The sequence below is a fragment of the Antechinus flavipes genome, chromosome 1 (assembly GCF_016432865.1).
Source record: "Antechinus flavipes isolate AdamAnt ecotype Samford, QLD, Australia chromosome 1, AdamAnt_v2, whole genome shotgun sequence".
NCBI classification, from domain to species: domain Eukaryota; kingdom Metazoa; phylum Chordata; class Mammalia; order Dasyuromorphia; family Dasyuridae; genus Antechinus; species Antechinus flavipes.
In genome coordinates, this window is record NC_067398.1 from 350,235,303 (window position 1) to 350,254,975 (window position 19,673).

Here is a 19,673-nt window from a genome sequence, read left to right on the forward strand (position 1 = left end):
TTTTACAAAAATGAATGTTAGAAACTATACATATTTAGAAAAATAAAATGCTACTGAGAAAGAAGAAAAACATCAAGCAATATTGGATTCATTAACTTTGTAAAAAACATATTTTTAAAAACCACACACCAAAAAAACTATATACCAATCCACAAATCTAAACTTGACAGAGAAGGTTCATAATAGCCTATGCTTATTCCACAAAAGCATAGACATTCATGACAGTCATATAAACTACTCTCTATCATTAAATAATAATGATAATAATGTGGCAGAATTTTATAACAGATATAATAAATGTTATTCTATTGCTTGAAATTATACTCAAAAAGAGCAAAGACTTCATTAGACTACTTTTCTAATGCACTAGTAAATTCTTCCAGTGCAATGTGGAACAAAAATGGAAAAAAAATATTAGTTAGCAGTTTAAGGGATATACTTTACAAACAGGAGAGATCTTGCTAGATTGATTAGCGAGCTAGCCCACAATGAAGCTTGCAAATCAGAAGATGATTGAAGCACATCTGTTAGTATAAACAAGAATAAAGCTACATCAAAGTACTGGGGATACAAAGACAAGCAAAAGATAGTTTCTGCTCTCAAGGAACTCCATTTCAATCCATCTTAATAGTAAATTAACACTACTATTAATAATAACAATAATAACAACAATAGCAACAATAACAATAAAAGGGAAGGGAGAAAGAAGATTTAAACTATATAATCTCCAAGGTGCCATTTAGCTTTAAAACTTAATGAATTCCAAAAGATGAATGTAATGGGAGGCTTTCCAATAAATGACAACTCCATACCAACACCAAACTATCAATAAAACTCAAGATTCCCACAATGGTGGCTGTAATACTATTACCTATCTAAAATGTCAAATATAAATAATAATTGTTGCCAATTCATTCATTTTTCATTTTATTTCCCATTCATTTTTCATTTCATAGGCAGCAGGGAATAGGTGATAGAGAGACCATCTTAAGAGTCAGGAAAACCTGAACTCTAATCACATTTCTAACATATTAGTCAAGTAACCCAAATACAACCATTTACGTGCTCTAAGACTAAGTTATAGAGAAAGTGCTGACCTGTACTGGGAGGACTCTCTCCCTCATTTCTCATGTGGTTACATTACTTTCAGATTTCTCTGATTTTGGTACCTTCCCTCTATGGCAAGTAGCTTTCCTTTCTCCCACCTTCAGCTTCTTTTTGTGTACTGTACACCCCAGGAGGACAGGGGCTGTCTTTCAGTTTTTTATATTTGTATCCTCAGCATTTAAAAGAATGCCCACAGTGTTTAATGTTTTTAATATCTTTCTCAGGTAGATAATACTAGTAATATCTGCAAATGCGGAAAAAGAGGCAAAGAAATGAAATCACAATGCTAATAAAAAGAGAATATAAAGAAGCCAGAATTCTCAATATTCCCAAGGGAAAAAAAAGTTTGAAATATAGCCAACATCTCCTCTAATCAATGCCAATTGAATTCTAAGTATTATATGTAAGCACACAAAATAAAACCCTTTTCCTATAAAATATAGATGTTTTCTCTTCCATCAATTCTAGCCCAAAGTCCCTTATGAGCTAGATAGTTTACTGCATCTGACACAGAAATACACTACCCAGACATCCTTGAGGCAAGGTAAATAAGATAAGGTTCATGTATTGGATAAAGGCAGGACCAGATCTTAATCTTCTTTTCTATTCTTAAATCATATGACTTCCAATCATGAGAATGTAGAAATTAGTCTTAACACTAATCAAGTGACAGTAACTGGAAACCATGAATATACAGTATAACACTTAGCAAACTAAAGCATAATCTCTGTTACCATGGAAATAAAAAGTCAGTTTATATTTTAAAAAAGCTTTCAAAAAGTTAACATTTTAATATATTTCATAGTTTCCATATAAGACTTCTAAAACTTACAAGTGGAAACTACACTGCACTTGTTAGTCAGATGAGCAGTAAAGAGGATCCAGAAAATTCAACTATATAATAATCACTAAACAGCAAATCAAGGAATGATAATAGTAGTAAATTGAAAATCCCCAGAAATGGAAAGAAAAAGATTTAACACCTTCCATAAAGCAGGTAGAAATCACTTCCTCTATCTCTTCCAAGCAATGGCTTATTCAGGGTTTAGAGTTGCAGGAAAATTAAACAGCCCAGAGGAAAAACAAACACCATAGCTATGGTCATTAAACAGCATACACAAAATATACACAAAAACTATCACAAATTGATCTTTTCACTTACACATAATGACTCCCACCAATATCATCTTTGAATATCAAAGATCACAATCAAGAAATTACACTTATCTGATCACTAATGTGACCAAGAAAGATAATTTAAAAAAAAAATAGAAGAGGTAATAGTTAACACTGTACACACAATACATTCTTTCTAAAGTGTTAACAGTACTATCCTAGATGCTGACAAAACTGTGAGTACTACTGCTACTTTTATGATGTGATTTAAGTTATTTTCATTACTGCCATGAACTTAGACCAAGTTTTTGTCCATCTTCCCTACAGACCAGAAACCAAAGGAGTTACAGGTCTATCTATGAATTCTTGCAAATCACTAATAAATGAAACTCATTAACAAAAACAATGTTAAGAATGTTAATCATAATCTCCCCAGAAGGGAAGGCACAAAAGTGTCTTATTGATCTTTCAATGGAAAGACCTATTTTTACCTGTTATCTAATTTTCACATACTAAATACAACAGAAAAGCACATTTAATCTTTTCTAGAGTAAACAACTTCATTTGCATCAACAGTTTCTCAAAGAATTGGTTTTCCATACTTTTAAAACATTTGTTTTTCCTTAACTCTCCTTTTTCATCCCAAACTAAATTTTACAAATGGGCCATATAGCAAAAAGACTTAAAAATACATGCCTTTCTCTCCATTTCAGTAAATCATTAATCCTTCTCTTTAACAGCAAAGCATTGCTGATTTACAAGCAGCTTTTCACCTCATAGGATCTTTTAGCTATGCTTTTTTTACCTAGGCACAATTGTTTCACATTTGATATTGATATTTTGTTTCTTAGTATCTTTAAGGAGTACCCTTTTGATCTGGGGGATCATTTTTTCCAGTCTGTCAAGATCTTTTGAAATTTTACTCATGTCTTCCTTATTTATCATCATCAGAAATTCTGATAAGCATAATCTTGATTTCTAGCTTATCATCTCATACATGACACAAAATATATATTCTCACCTATACTGTCAGTGAAATCCTGATAACTAAAATTTCAGGTGTAATCTTTACAATAGTTTTCTATACATCTAATAATGGCATGGAGTGTGATGATGAAACAATTTATGTATTTATATATATTTTATATATGTAGGTTTATGTTGAGGGAAAAGTTACAATTATTTTTAATGTAGCAAAATTCATCTATCCAAATAGACTTTTCCCCTTCAAATCATTTCATTAAGAGAAAATATATTAATACTAATGATACAGCCATTGCTCAAAATTTCTTTCAAAATTTTCTTTTGGAACTGTTGTATCATTTTCCTTTGAATGGCTCCATGGCAACAAAATCTGATTTTTGAAAGTAGCCAAGAATTATTTAGAGCCAAGTTTGATGAATAAGGTTAAGTGATCAAGCTGAAAAATATGACTGTTATTCAAATGCCATTTTACAGAATGTATACTATGAATTAAAGCTAGTCTTTTTTCATCACACAGACTCTCTCAAGTGCTTAACCATCGGTCCAAATGATTGCTTGATCTTGTGAAATACATTCTACAAGAACTATGCCATAATGGTGTGAAAAAGCAATCAATAGTGACTTCACTTATGATTTTGGTATCTGGATTTTCTATCTCACAGATGGTGCAATTTTCTTTTTTTTTTTTTTTAATAATAACTTTTTATTTACAAGTTATATGCATCGGTAATTTTACAGCATTGACAATTGCCAAACCTTTTGTTCCAATTTTTTCCCCCTTCTCTCCACCCCCTCCCCTAGATGGCAGGATGACCAGTAGATGAAATGGCGCAATTTTCTACTGAAGACTTAGGAACTTGGTTTTAAGGCTATATGGAAAATACCATGTTGGCCTCATTAGTGGCCATTAGTCAATTTAAATTTAACTCAAGCCATCATTCTTGAACTTTTCTATTTAATCTTTAAAACTGTAGGATTTATCGGACCAGTTCTACTTGTGCAGTGATGAAGAGAACCATCTATACCCAGAGAGAGAAAACCATGGGAACAGAGGGTGGAACACAGAATAGCATTCTCACTCTCTGTTATTATTTGCCTGCATTTTGTTTCTTTTTTCTCAGTTTTTCTTTTTCTTCCTTCTTGATCTGATTTTTCTTGAGCAACCGGATGGCTGTGTGAATATGTATACATATATTGGATTTGGCGTGAATTTTGACATATTTGGCATGTATTGGGACTGCCTGCTGGGTTGGGGAGGAGATGGGGGGGAAGAAGGGGAAAATTTGCAGCAGGGGGTTATGCAGGGGTTAATGTTGGAAAAATTACCCATGCATATGCTTTGTGAATAAAAAGCTTTAATTTAAAAAATAAATAAATAAAGGTATAGGATTTAGAAGTGAAAGAAATCTTAAAAAGCAAGTTCAACATCCTCATTTTATAAATGAAGAAACTAAGGTCAAAAAAGGTGTCCTTCTCAGCCCTAAATCATATCAAACAATAGTGGCAAAGCCTAAATGTAAACTCAGATCTTCTCAGTCTAAGTCTAGAACTCTTCCCATTAAACCACATTGCTTCATTACTAACATTTTCATCAGTCCTATGGATGCTTCATAAATCATGATAAACATCTTGTCTAATTTTAAAAAATTTTTATTTTCTAATTTGTTAAAAATTCTTATTCAAGTCTTAACTTCATCTGTATGCCACATCATCTGCAAATTGGTATGACCTCACATAAAAGTGCCTATTTTTTAAAAATTCTAAATAAGTTACTCATTTCTGTATTTATGAAACACTTGTATTTCTCTAAGTCCCCACAGTTGATAAGCACAAGACTGGCCAACCTTAAAATATAGCTGCAACTTCCTTCTGGAGGCAAAGAACTGAAATTGGGGGGATGTCCATCAATTGAAGAATGGCTGAATAAACTGCTATGTAATTGTGATTGAATACTCTTATGCTATAAGAAATAATGAGTAGGATGTTCTCAGCAAAACCTGGAAAGACTTCCATGAACTGATGCAAAGTAAAATGTACTTTGTACAAAGTAACAACAATATTGTAAGATGATCAGAAATACAATGATTCATGACAACTATGAAAGGATTTATGATGGAAAATGCTTTCCATACATAGAGAAAGAACTGATGATGTCTGAATGGAAATTTTAAGCATCCTTTTTTTTTTCTTTTTGGTCTATGTTTTCTGTCACATGACTAATTATAGAAATGTCTTGCATGACTACACATGTATAATCTATATTGATTGCTTGCATTCTCAGTGAGGGGAGTGATAGGAAGAGAAGAGGAAGAAAATCTGGAATTCAAAAATTGTTTTTTACATGTGCTGGGAAAAAAAATACAGCTTCACAGAAAACTGACATATTTCTAATATGATCACTTTCACAAGTCAAAATAATCTCATCATTTTATTAGAGATACGCATCAAAAAATAAAATTCATGTTTGTCAACTTTAACACAATAAAGAAAATTTAAAAATAAAATCTTATTTTTCTGAATTTTCCAGTGATGTCATGGGGACTCAAAGAAATGTCCTTTTATTTATAGCCAGTCATTTATCACTGAAGAAATTTGTCTCTTAATTTTTTTTGCTTCTGTAGAATTTTGTTAACTGACTGCTTGACTGTGCGAAACAGAAATTAAAATGAATGGTCTATAACCATAACCATTGTTTTTATTCTTTTGTACAGAAACATTATTTCATTTTACTTGTTTAAAATAGTCAAATTTCAATCATTTGGTACAAAGGCAGGTATTCTGATTCTCACTAGATCCTTAATAACTTTCAGGTCTTTTTTTTAATGAAAATTTAATAAGAGCAGTTAATGAATCTCACAATTTGTTAAATTAATCTATCTCCACAATGCAATAAGACTCACAATCACTGAAAAAAATCAAAAGGTAGGCAACAGAATTGTTAAAGTGTCAGATCCACCAAGTTGAAAAAAAAATTCTCTTATAGCAACAAGTTAATATCTTTTATATGGCTCTTTTCTATGATTTAATCTTACATCCTGCTAATAAACATTAAGATCTAGAATAGAGAAAATAAAACAGAAATGTCAACTATAATTAAGAAATTTCCTAGTTATCTTTTATTCCAAAACACTCTTGCAAGGAAGGTTAAGAAATAAGGATTTATAATAATTTTTAAAAATATTTGTAGTAGGAACTGTTATTGTTTTTTATAAGAAAAAAATGTCATCTGAAAAAGAGATAGCTATATCTAAAGGACACAAGTGATACCGTGTATACTTACTTCCAATTCTAAGGAAAGATCCCAGAGACATATTTGTCCATCATGACATCCTGTTACAATTGTAGCCCCGTCATCCATTAAAAGCACAGCTGAGATGCAATGTGTTGGTGCTTTACGGCCCCAAAGAACAATTGGTAGAACAAGGCTATTTCCTGCCATTTTGCTTCCACACCTGAAAAATTCATAAAGACAATTTTAAGTACTTATTGTTAAAAAAAAAAATTCCATCAGAAGATCCCTACATATCTACAATTTCATAACAAAGTCTAGCCACATAATCACACAATTTGAAAATCACCACTTTACCTTAATAGCAAAAGTTGGCCAAATGTTTACATCTATACAAACATAATTCTTCACACACAACTTTAGCCTTTGTTTTACTCAAACAATAACTAAATGAAAATCGATTCTCTCTAAGTGATTATTACTCTCAAATCAATTGACTGATATTTTACATACAGAGTCTAGAAAAAGAAACATATAGGAGTCCTCTTAGCAGAAGAACACAATACCATATATAACAGTCAAATGTACTACATCTACATTTTTTCTTAAAGATTTTTCTTTGTTACAAGGAACAATACAATGCAGGGAGGGACATGGGGGCAGGGAGCAAGAGGGATGAAGAGTTTTTTTTTTTTTTTTTCCTGCTTCATCTTCATGCAAGGTCAAAAGGCAAACAAAAATATATATAATTTTTAAAAAGTCAATTTTTAAAAGTATTTTGTTTAATTTGTTTCAATGCTTTGTTGATAGCACTGTGTTCCCTAAAGGAGAAGAAAAACATTCAGAAGAGTTTAGACTAACTGTCCACACATGTAAAACCAAGTGGCTAAAAAACATCTTTTGCTGCTTGTTGGGAGGGTGGGGAAGAGGGGAGAGGAAGGGAGAAAAATTTGGAACACAAGGTTTTACAAAGGTAAATGCTGAAAACGATCTTTGCATATATTAAGAAAATTTTTTTAAAAATTAAAAGCTATTTTTAAAAATGAGTATCTGTTGTGTGATTTCTGATGTGTAGCTGGACCAACTGATTCATCAATATATATACAAAGATTGAAAACAGAAAAATCCCACTAAGGGTGGGATGGGTTATCCTTGAAATTTGTGCAATGTTTTTAAGAACCTCAATATCCCCTCTGAAAATTCTTGTAATGAATTGGAGAGAAGAGAGGAGTACATTGAGTTCCTACTCCTTATCTATTCAGAGAATACCATAAAGATCAGAGCCTTAAACCTGCTACTACATCCAGAAAGCAATGGCAGCAACACTTGCAGAATTTCAGCCAGAAATTTCAGGAGTCAGAGCCTGGGACCAACCATCTCATTCAAGGCCATAAAAGTGTAGAATCTACAACTAACAGAATGTCAATTCATGACAGAAGAGGATATAAGCTGAACACCACCAGTATCCCTGCTTAGTTATGATACCTAGCACTATAGGAGTGACAAGAATACTTAAATCCCAGGCTCAATTACATCACTGCTTCCTCAATAACCCAGACCAATAATGTGAAAGGCAATAGGGCTAAGAAGCCATTCTCAATCAGAAATGCTGGCCACCCTACTCCACGCTGTGCACTGAAAACATAGCATGGCTTCTTTCTTCTTCTTTCTTCTTCTTTCTTCTTCTTTCTTCTTCTTTCTTCTTCCTCCTTCCTCCTTCCTCCTTCCTCCTTCCTCCTTCCTCCTTCCTCCTCCTCCTCCTCCTCCTCTTTTTTTTTTTAAATTAAAGCTTTTCATTTACAAAACATATGCCTGGGTAATTTTTTCAACACTGACCTTGCAAAACTTTCTGTTCCAAATTTTCCCTTCCTTCCCCCCATCTCCTCTCCTAATTTGGCAGGTAATCCAATATATGTTAAATATGTTAAAATATTTATTTTTTATATCCAATATATGTATACATATTTACATAGTTATCTTGCTGCGCAAGAAAAATCAGGTAAAGAAGGGGAAAAAAAAAAAAAAACCCTGATAAAGAAAACAAAATGCAAGCAAACATTAACAGAAAGAGTAAAAAGTTATGGTCCACATTCAGTTCCCACAGCCCTCTCTCTGGATGTATATGGCTCTCTTTTTCACCAAACAATTGGAATTGGTTTGAATCCATCAGAATTGATCATCGTATAGTCTTATTGTTGCCATGTATAATGATCTTCTGTTTCTGCTCATTTCATTTAGCATCAGTTCATGTAAGTCTCTGATGGTCTCTCTGAAATCATCCTGTTGGTTGTTTCTTACCAAATAATAATATTTCATAATATTCATATACAATAATTTATTCAGCCATTCTTCAATTGGTGGGCATCAATTCGGTTTCCAGTTTCTTGCCACCACAAAGAGGGCTGCCACAAACATTTTTGCACATGTGGGTCCCTTTCCCTCCTTTAAGATCCCTTTGGGATATAAGCCCAGTAGAAATATTGCTGGGTCAAAGGTTATGCACAGTTTGATAACTTTTTGAGCATAGTTCCAAATTGCTCTTCAAAATGATTAGATTCCTTCACAATTCTACCAATAATAGAATGGCTTCTTATAGGCCCTCCAGTAACCTTGGGTTCAACACTGAAGGATCCTAGGGAAAAAAAACTCTTACAACTGGATAGCCAACACAAATTCAAAACAAAAAGCAAATGAAAATCTTTGCCTGTTGTCTTTAGCAGAAAACTTAAAACATAATTAAGAGAAAATCTGTAATACAACAAAGAAATACATTGCTTATTAACAGAATCTTAAAGTAAAATTTCATAAGGTATTATCTATAGGCTGTAAAAAAGAAATCGCTAGATAAAGAAAAATTGACAAAGACGTAAAAGTTTGAATACTGAGATAATCTATTAAAAGACAAAAAGAAAAGGCATTTTTAAAATTAAATAAGCAATATGACAAAAAAATAACAGAAAAATAAGCAAAAAACTTTAATAAAGTAGCAAGATGTAAAGGAAACACAAAAATCAAGCTTTCTGCATACTACTAAAACCTAGCAGCATCAGATAGGAAAAGAAACTTCATCAAAATACATACAAATTGCATAAAGTTTAAGATTTCAAATTAAAGAAAATGCAAAATACTTTTTTTTTAATGTTATAAGAATTTTCTCCAACAAGGACACAGTAGTACTAACATATTTGGATCTTAATATTGCAGTACCAAATATGTTCATATAAAGGAGAAAAAAATGTCAATTAAAAGACTTGAAAAAGAAAAGGAATGGAGACTGATTTAGCTTTGGAAATTGCTAAACTTCATAACTGGCCCCACGCTTCTAAAGTACAGCTTTTTGATAGAAATATTCTATCCATATTGCTAGATGGCAATAAGATATGTAAAACAACAGTCTTAAAAGAATTAAAAATGAACATCATCTGGGCAGCAATGTTGGGATGTACAGTTGTTATAAGCTGACCACAACATATAACCAATGAGGAACTCTGATGAAGAAGAGAAATAAAAGATGCCATTAATGAAAAATATGAGAAGTGCAGAAAAGGGCTGGTCACAAGATAAGTGATGAGAAGTGGACAGTAAGAGTGATCCTTTGGCACTCTCATATCAGTAAAATGAGCAAAGTCTCTAACATGCTATAAGAACAATGGAAAAGAATGAGTAGGCATAGAAAAATTGTGATCTACAACAATGCAGGGAACTTATGAATCAATGAGATCACAGATACTTTAGAATATCTACACACACACATCCAAAATATCTATTAAGTACTTATATGACTACAACTAAAACCACTCTTTACAGAAGAAAAAGGTTTAAACTGAAGGGAATTTTTCATGGTTGGACATGTCAATATAATAAAACTATATTTCAACCTCAATTAATTTACATATTTAATGTTGCAGCAAATTATCAAGGGATTTCTTTATAGAGCTAGTTCAAAACCATAATTTATCTATAGGAACAAAAGGTTAAAGAATCTCAAAGGATTTTTAAAAATAGGAATAAAAGAAACCTTATGTTACTAAATCTCAAACAATACCAAAAAGCAATAATTATCTAAATTATTTGGAACTTATTTTAAAAGTTTTGTTAATGAATCATACTATAAAAAACAAGATCTATTAGCAATCAAATACTGTGGTGTAGTCTTTGATAAATCTTATTTGACAAATCTTTTGATAAGCTCTTGAGCTAAGAGCTTCCAAATAAAGAAAATCTTCTGGGTCAACTGAAAAAGAAAAACAAAGCAGGAAATTTAGCCAATGAATTGTGGGAGTCATAACACTAAAAGCATACATTTCACAGCAGATGATATATGCTTCGATAAAGGGGTATTTCCTTATTTGGAATTGCCTACTCCAGTGACATCATAGATCCAGTCCAAAAAAATTACATAAAATTAAAAAACTTTTGAATGGACAGAATTCTTTTAATTAGGAAAAAATCCTAACATGAAATGTCTCTGATGAAACAAATATTCTAAAAATATCAGATATTGTGATATAGTATAGGAATAAAAAGTATTCCCAAAGAGATAAATATTCAAAGGATTAAGAAAAGCATTTTATTTCATAAAACTACAGGTTACATACAAATAAAACTAATGAACTTAAAAATTAGAAGGGAAACAATTTCTCCACAATAAGTTTCACCAATAACATTTTCATCTTCTAATATGTTAGGGCCTTATTTGCTTATAAGAACAAAAACCATTCTCCATGTGATAAATGGTCAAAGTATATGATCAAGCAGTTCTCAAAGAAAGAAATCCAAGCTATCAACAGTTATATGAAAAAATGCTGTTAAGTCATTAATAATTGCAATAATTTAATAATTACAAAAATGTAATGTATCATACTCATCAGATAGGCAAACACGATTAAAAAAAAGGAAAATAATAAGTGTTCTTTTGCATGAAAATAAGCACACTAATGCACTACTGGCAGAAACACTGGCTAGACTAGTTCTAGACATTCAATAAAGCAAATCAAAACTATATCAGAAATATTTAAACAGTTCATATGCATACTTTGACACAGAGATACCACTACTAGGCCTATATCCCAAAAAGATTAAAAATGAAAAAAAGGCCTATATGTACAAAAATATTTATAGCAACTTAAAACTTAGGGGATGCCCATGAATTGGGAGATGACTGAATAAGTACCAGGATATAAAAATAACAAATACTATTTTACTATAAGAAATTATTATCAATCAACATCTGCTTATTAAGTACCTATCATATGCCAGACATTATACTAGGTCATAGGGATTCAAGTACAGTGAAAAAAATCTCAAAGTTCTTATTCAAAATGGCTTACATCATAGTAAGAGAGACACTAAGGTCATATAAAAATATATGCAGTGATTTCACATGTAAAATTGATATCAAATTGTTTGCCTTCTCAAGGAGGGAACAGGGACACAAGGGAGGGAGAGAATTTGAAATTCAAAATTTTTTTCCAATGATGTTTAAAAAATGTTTTATATGTAATTGGGAAATATTTAACAAAATAAAAATGCATTAAAAATAAAAAGTATATGTAGCATAAAAAGAAAGTTAATATAAATATATGTATACACACACACACAAAAAAAAAAAAAGAAATTAAACGTATGTTGCTAACAGCTGAAACTGGAAGACGGAAATCAAGAAAGTCTTCATGCAGAAGATGGCACCTACGGTGTATCTCAAATAAAGACAGGAACTTTATGGAGGTAGGAGAGAATGCATTCCAAGTACATAGGTGATCAGTGCAAAAACACTGAAGCAGGAAATGTACTATTATGAATCGGGAATAAAGAGAAGACTAATTTAGCTATAACATAGAATGAAAAGTGAAAGGAGAGGAAATGAAAAAGTACAAAGAAATGTTTTTAAGAGACTAGAAAAGGATGAGAGATATAGGAAGATACCTAGCAGGGAAGGTAGAATTGAATAAAGAGTTTTAAGGAGAAAAGAGGGAAGATCTAGTAGTGTTTACAAGTAGCAAGGAGATAGTGAAGATCTCAGAGACTGTATGGATGACAGTGAGGGCAATTTGTTGGGGAGGAAAAAAGGAAGTGGTGCAAAGATTCACTTTATAGTGAGTGTTGGCAAGAAAAAAGGCCAACTCATTTATCAGCAACTAGAAAAGAAAAGGAGATAGTGAAAGATAATGTCAAATGAATATGAGATACATACAGGAGGCCATTTCTCAGTGAATGGTCTCAATGTTTTCTTTAAAGTATGAGGGGAGGTCCTAAAACTGAGACTGAGAGGAAGGAATGCTATGGGAGTCATAAAAAGAGATCAGACCACTTTCAATGGTTATTTTAGTAATTAGAATAGTGAATCAATAAGAAAGAAATAAAAGAATTGATTGGTGGCAGCAGCAGACTAGTTGACATTAGATAACACAAAATTTATGAAACCAATCAATGGAAGAGTATACAGCTGTACATTAACAAGAGTGAAAGAGGTGGGGAAAGTGGAAATAATCCAGGATTGGAATTCGGGAAATTTTAACTGTTCTCACAGGATAAGTGGGGCAAGGAATTTCAAAGTAAATGATGGGATGGAGATGAAATGGTTCACCAAGGGGTTGAAAAAGAAAAGAGACTATGGCCAGTGAATGGGGTAATAGCCTAGGAAAATATTGAAGTATGAAAGGATTCAAGATCATGGTAAAGATGAAAAACAGTAAATTTTTATACTAAAGTATAAGAAATTAATCTTGTAATAGCCAGATAATTAGCAAAACACTTTTTTTTTCTACATCCAGAAAGCTAAAAATCAGGCTGACATTGTGGATCTTCTTTCATTTCGATAACATCTTAAAAAAAAAAAAAAAGAAAAAAGATTCTAGAATCCAAAACAAAGAAATCCAAATGGAGTATAAAATAATGAAAAAAAAATTAATTTTCAAATGTAAAAGGTTTTTAATAAACAAAAATACTATTCCATTTCAATTCATTATATATTTCAGTACTCACAATATATGAGAACTATTTCCTTTAACTCTGTAAGAAATATTATTTAACATAATTGAAGTTACTATCAAAAATGTATTATAGTAATACTTGCTAAGAAAAAAAGACTACACAGTACTTATAGTTAATGACAAAATTTATTTCTGATTGTAGAATACAGTGAACATGTTTTTGTTTTTTATCTTATTCAGGCATTAAGAGAGATCAAAAAGTTATCCCTGGCTACATTAATCAATCAAAAAACATGTCTTCTATCACAGACTCCAAAATATATTTCTCTGCCATGAATAAGTGAATTCTATTTTAAACTGAGTACTTATTCACTGTAGATTTTTCTTCCTATTCATTTTTTTCCTTTCATTTCCTATGATGATCTGGCCTTTGAAGCCAGATAAGGAAAGGACTGCCATAGACAGAGGGAACAAAGCCGTAATAAATGTTGGTAGGATAGGTAGTGTAAAAGAATAATGAAATAATGAGAAACCAGATTTTAAGCTTTCACTTGCAAACAATTTTTCTTACTCTGAAATTAATTAAATTCTCTTTGATCCCTAAATCTCCAGTCTCTGCCTTGCTTTGTTTGATTCCAGCCATTCATAAATTAGAGGTTGGTTCTAATCCAGTTGATGTTAGATATATTTATGTGCAATTGTGATCTCCCTCAATATAAATTCTATCTTAGCAAAAATCATTTCATTCTTTGTACTTGTATTCGGAAAGCTTATTTTAGCACAGTGTCTAACACATATTGAGTGCTCAATAAATATTTGTTTACTGACTGACAAATTTGTTAACATCAATGCCAAATACAAGACAAAGATAGTTAAAATCTGCATTACCTAAGTCTGAAATGTTACAATTTATGCTAAACTAACCAGAAATTTCACAATTAAACATCCTTACGTTCAGAAATAAGATACAGAATCTCAGAATCAGAAACTTACAGATTATTTATTACAACTATACAATAATTTCCTTTATAATTACAGACAAAATGGTCATCTAATCTTTGCCGAATATTTCACTCACAATGCTTACCATTTCATAGGGTATTTCATTATGCTACTACAAAGTACTGATTATTCAAAGCACCTTCCTTTTATTGAGCTCCAATTCCGGGCAATGATTTCAGTACTGATCTCTCAAAGTATATGTAACAAATCTACTTCTTTTATATAACTTCAAATATTTGAAGATCAATATGTTATATGATTAGAAGTGAAAAAATGTTAGATGCTAAACTAGTCCAGTTCCTTCCCACATTTTAATAAGGAAACTGGGAATTAACTAGATTAACTGACTGGTCACAGAGAGAATAGACAGAATAACATCTGGCTTTCTCCTGCCAGTACAGCAAGATTATCTCTCAAGACTTCTCTTCTCCAGACTAAATAATACCAAATCCTTCACATCTTCCTTGATGAAATGTTCTTAATCCCCTTCAACATATGATTGACTTCCTCTGAATGTGCTTGTTAGTATCCTTCCTGAAATGAATTCAAAATTGAATCAAATATATTCTGTATTGGTCTTACCAGTACAGCAGAAAGGGCAAATTATTTCTATTAATTATAGTACCACTAGCTGTGAACGAATCCAATCATTCTGGAGAGCAATCTGGAATTATGCCCAAAAAGTTATCAAAATGTGCATACCCTATGATCCAGCAGTGTTTCTATTGGGCTTATACCCCAAAGAGATACTAAAAAAGGGAAAGGGACCTGTATGTGCCAAAATGTTTGTAGCAGCCCTGTTTGTAGTGGCTAGAAACTGGAAAATGAATGGATGCCCATCAATTGGAGAATGGGTGGGTAAATTGTGGTATATGAATGTTATGGAATATTATTGCTCTGGTAAGGAATGACCAGCAGGATGAATACAGAGAGGCTTGGAGAGACCTACATGGACTGATGCTGAGTGAGATGAGCAGAACCAGGAGAACATTATACACTTCGACAACGATATTGTATGAGGATGTATTCTGATGGAAGTTGATTTCTATGACAAAGAGACCTAACTGAGTTTCAATGGATAAATGATGGACAGAAACAGCTACACCCAAAGAAGGAACACTGGGAAATGAATGTGAACTATTTGCATTTTTGATTTTCTTCCCGAGTTATTTTTACCTTCTGAATCCAATTCTCCCTGTGCAACAGGAGAACTGTTTGGTTCTGCAAATATGTATTGTATCTAGGATATACTGCAACATATTTAACATATATAGGACTGCTTGCCTCTGGGGGGGGTGGGGATCGAAACATAAGCGAGTACAAGGGATAATGTTGTAAAAAATTACCCTGGCATGGATTCTGTCAATACAAAGTTATTATTAAATAAAATAAAATTTAAATTAAAAAAAAATTATAGTACCACTAACTTTTTAGCACACATAAAACTTTTGCCTTACTGAGATTCATTGAGTCTGTCAATATATCTAATTATTATTTATATCATTTGCTGTTAGGTAATATCTTCTCATTCTTAAAAACAAACAAGAGATCGAGATCACAAAAAATAAAATAGATTATTTCCAATTACATAACATTTAAAAGGTTTTATACAAATAAAATCAACACACCTAGAAAAAGAGAACATGTTGACTGATAAAAAGATCTTTATATCAAATCTCTAATAAAGATCTGATATTTAAAACATATAAGTAACACAAATATTTAAAAATAAGAGCCATTTCACAATAGTTAAATGAGTATTCCAAATATGTAAGTAAGTAATTTTCAAAAAAGAAAGAAAGAGAGAAAGAAAGAAAGAGAGAGAGAGAAAGAAGAGAAGGAAGGAAGGAACAGAAAGAAAGGAAGAATGAAAGAAAGAAAGAAAAAGAAAAAGAAAGACAGAGAGAGAGAAAAAAAGGAAGAAAGGAAGGAAGGAAGGAAGAAAGAAAGAGAGAGAGAAAGAGAGAGAGAGAGAGAGGAGAGAGAGAGAGAGAGAGAGAGAGAAATCATGAAGAACTAAAGAAAAGTATAAGGATGTGATTTTACTGGTACACAAAATTCCCAGGTGAGAAAAATCCCTCTACCAATGCAGGTAGGCCTATTGTCTACAACCCAGCTTCCTAAATTGTGAGTCACAACGCCATATGGAGTCTCATAACTGAATGTGGAAATTGTGAAATTATGTTTCATTATCAGTAAATATTTGATTTGTATACCTATTTTATATATCTATATACATACATACACATATATATGTGTTTATATATATATATATATATTATATATATATAGTCTACAACTATAGAGATTTCAAGAGTTATATACAGCAATTCAAATAGAAAAGGAGTTCAGCAAACAGTACCTAATGATTATTATGGGCCACATAATGACTTAGAAAACCAGATGTATGTATGTATTTTTTTTAATTAATCCATCAACACATTAAAATTTAATAGGCTCGTGAATTGCACAGCTGACATCTTTGATCAAGAGTAGAGCTTCTTAAACTTTTTCTACTCATGACCTAGATCACTCAAATAATTTTTAGCCAACTCCAGCTATATAGATATACAAATCACACATTTACTGATAATAAATCATAATTTTGCAACCTATTCAGTTACAAGACCCCATATGGGACTGCAACTCAGTTTAAGAAACTTTGGCCTAGAGAACTGAAAAGTTCCATGATTTGTCCAAGATTGTACAGCCAGTATGTTGTCAGAGGTGGGACTCAAATCCAAGTCTTCCAGGACCAGATTTCTAATCACTACCTCGTACAAATCACCAATAAGATGAATAAAAATTAAAACAATTCTGAGATTTCACTTTCTATCTATCTAGCACTAATAAGGATGACAAACAATGAAAATCTAACTTGAAAGATCTATGAAAAGAATAAAGACAGGCACACTAATGCATTATTGAGGAGTAATAAAATGAGTTAATCATCTAGAAAATGATTCAGATTTTTATTTGAAGTCATCAAATTAGATTTGATCCAGTGATGTCAGTGGCATACACAAACACAAACTAGAGATAGAGAAAAAGTCCTATATATTAAAAAACAAAACCAAAAAACCTTGAGGCGGTATTTTTTTGTGGTAGCAAGAACCAGAAAAGAAATGAATCCATAATGTAGGAAATGATTGAACAAATTGTGATTCATGAACATAATGAAATATATATATTTATATATGTTATAAGAAACAACAAGTAATTCAGAGAAACCTAACATGTGTAACATGAAGGGATGCAAAGTGAAATAAACAGAAACAAGAGAACAATTTACATAATGATTCCCAATTCTATAAAGGAAAACAATTCTGAAAACCACCAGAACTCTGATTAATGCAATAACCAATTCTGACTTCAAAAGACTAATGATAGTGTTCTCCCTTTCTTCTTTCAGAGTAGTGGTACAACAAAAGTGAGCATAAGATTGTCAAATATGGCCAATGTGTTCATATCTTTTGCTTATCTATACTCAGGGCTACAAAAGAATTTTACTGGCAAGAGACAATGAGGGTTTGGGGTTTTTTAAAGCATCAATAAAACAAAATAAATAGTTGAGTTTCTGCACGTGTGAGTTCTGAGCTTTACCCTGATCTTTATTTGATTTATTTTGTTTTTAATTGTCCTTGTTACCCAGGTCTCCTCAATCCTTAAAACTTACTTCATTGATCCTACCATAACCTCAACCAACTTCTGTTTTATCTCTACCCTGTTCTTGGCAAACTTCTAGAAAAAGTACTCTTTCTTCACTGCTTTTACATCCTTATCAATTGTACTCAACCCTCTATAATTTGCTTTCCATTTCTACCACTTTACTGAAATTATGCTTTCCAAGGTCTACAATGGTTTTACAATTGCAAAAATCCAAGTGTCATTTTGCTGCTACTTGCCCTTCTACAGATTTATCAAAAACCTCTCCCTCTCTCTCCCTGTTTAAATATTTTTTTTTTTATTTTATTTGAGCTTCCCTGATACTTCTCTCTTCTGGTTCTCTTCCTACTATTCTAACTGCTCCTTTTCAGAAACTATATTATGGTCAGTCCCTGGAACATGTGTATCCACAAGGGTTCTTTCCCCTCTCACATCTTCTTGCTTTCTATTTCTATGCTCTCTCACTTGACAACCTTAGCTCCCATGGTTTAGTTTAACACATCTACAAAGATGCATCACAAATTTGATGTATTCAGCTTTGATTTTTCTCCTTAACTACTACTGTCACAATTATTTCATATAGTTCTGAAATTATGATTATACTAATAAGGCAAAAAAAATTTTAAAGAATTAAGTATAAGCAGAGAGGAAACAAAAGTAAGACTCTTTGTGGACAAGAACATAATTTATGTAAAGAACCCCAAACATTCAACTAAAGCTTCAGTAAATAACAAGAAAAAAAGGAAACCCATAAAAATCATTACATATTTCTTTACATTATAAACAAAATCTAGCAGGAAGAGATAAAAAAGAAATAATATTCAAAATAAATAAAAAATAAATGTAAAAATATTTGAATGTACAGTACCAAAATATACATTGGGCTTAAATAACTACAAAACCCTCTTTATAAAATTTAAGACAGATTAAAATAATTGGAATGATATTAATAACTCATACTTGGAAAATGTCAGTATGGTAAAAATGACACTACCTTAATTAATCTACAGATTCTTTGTCATGTCAAACTTCTAAAAGATTACTTTACAGAACTAAATAGTAAAATTCATCTAGAAGAACAAAAAGATAAAAAAGAAATATATTTTTTAAATAATAAAATGCAAATTACTTAGCAAATTACTTCAGAATTCTCATACAGACCGATTTCAATTCTACCTATTCAGCCTTACTCCTCTACAACATTGCAGTTTATTACAGCTACAGCTGACTCCAAGCTTTTCTCAGTCTCCAGAATGTGCTCCTTCATCATCTCCACCAGCTAAAAAACTGGAAAAGCAGGAAGGAACAAGATTGTAAAAAGTTTTTTGTATTACTTCTTGAAGGTAAAAAGGATCCAATGTAATTTATTGAATGGGGACTACTGAGGGATTGAATTTGATCAGACTTGTGCTTTAAAAGGATCAATTTGACAACTGAATGGACTAGAGGGGTTAGATACTGATGCAAGGAGACCAACCAGTAGGCAACTGCAACAGCCCATGTAAGAAGTGATGGAGTCATGTGAGGATGGTGACAGTGTCAGAAGAGAAAAGATGACATATTAGAGGTGCTACAAATTTAGAATCAACAGGACTTGGGAGGGGGAAGGAGGATAATGAGAGGGGATTTCAGAAGAT

General features: G+C 31.9%; 1 protein-coding gene across 1 annotated transcript in view; it reads right to left on the reverse strand.

Annotated features, from left to right (window-relative positions):
• The window catches only part of WDR7 (WD repeat domain 7), a 500,592-nt gene that overhangs the window by 472,898 nt on the left and 8,021 nt on the right, over nt 1-19,673 (reverse strand). Inside the window, exon 2 of the mRNA XM_051969585.1 lies at nt 6,488-6,659. Within this exon, the coding sequence (XP_051825545.1) occupies nt 6,488-6,646 (159 nt within the window). The 5' untranslated portion in view covers nt 6,647-6,659. The remainder of the gene's footprint in view (nt 1-6,487; nt 6,660-19,673) is intronic.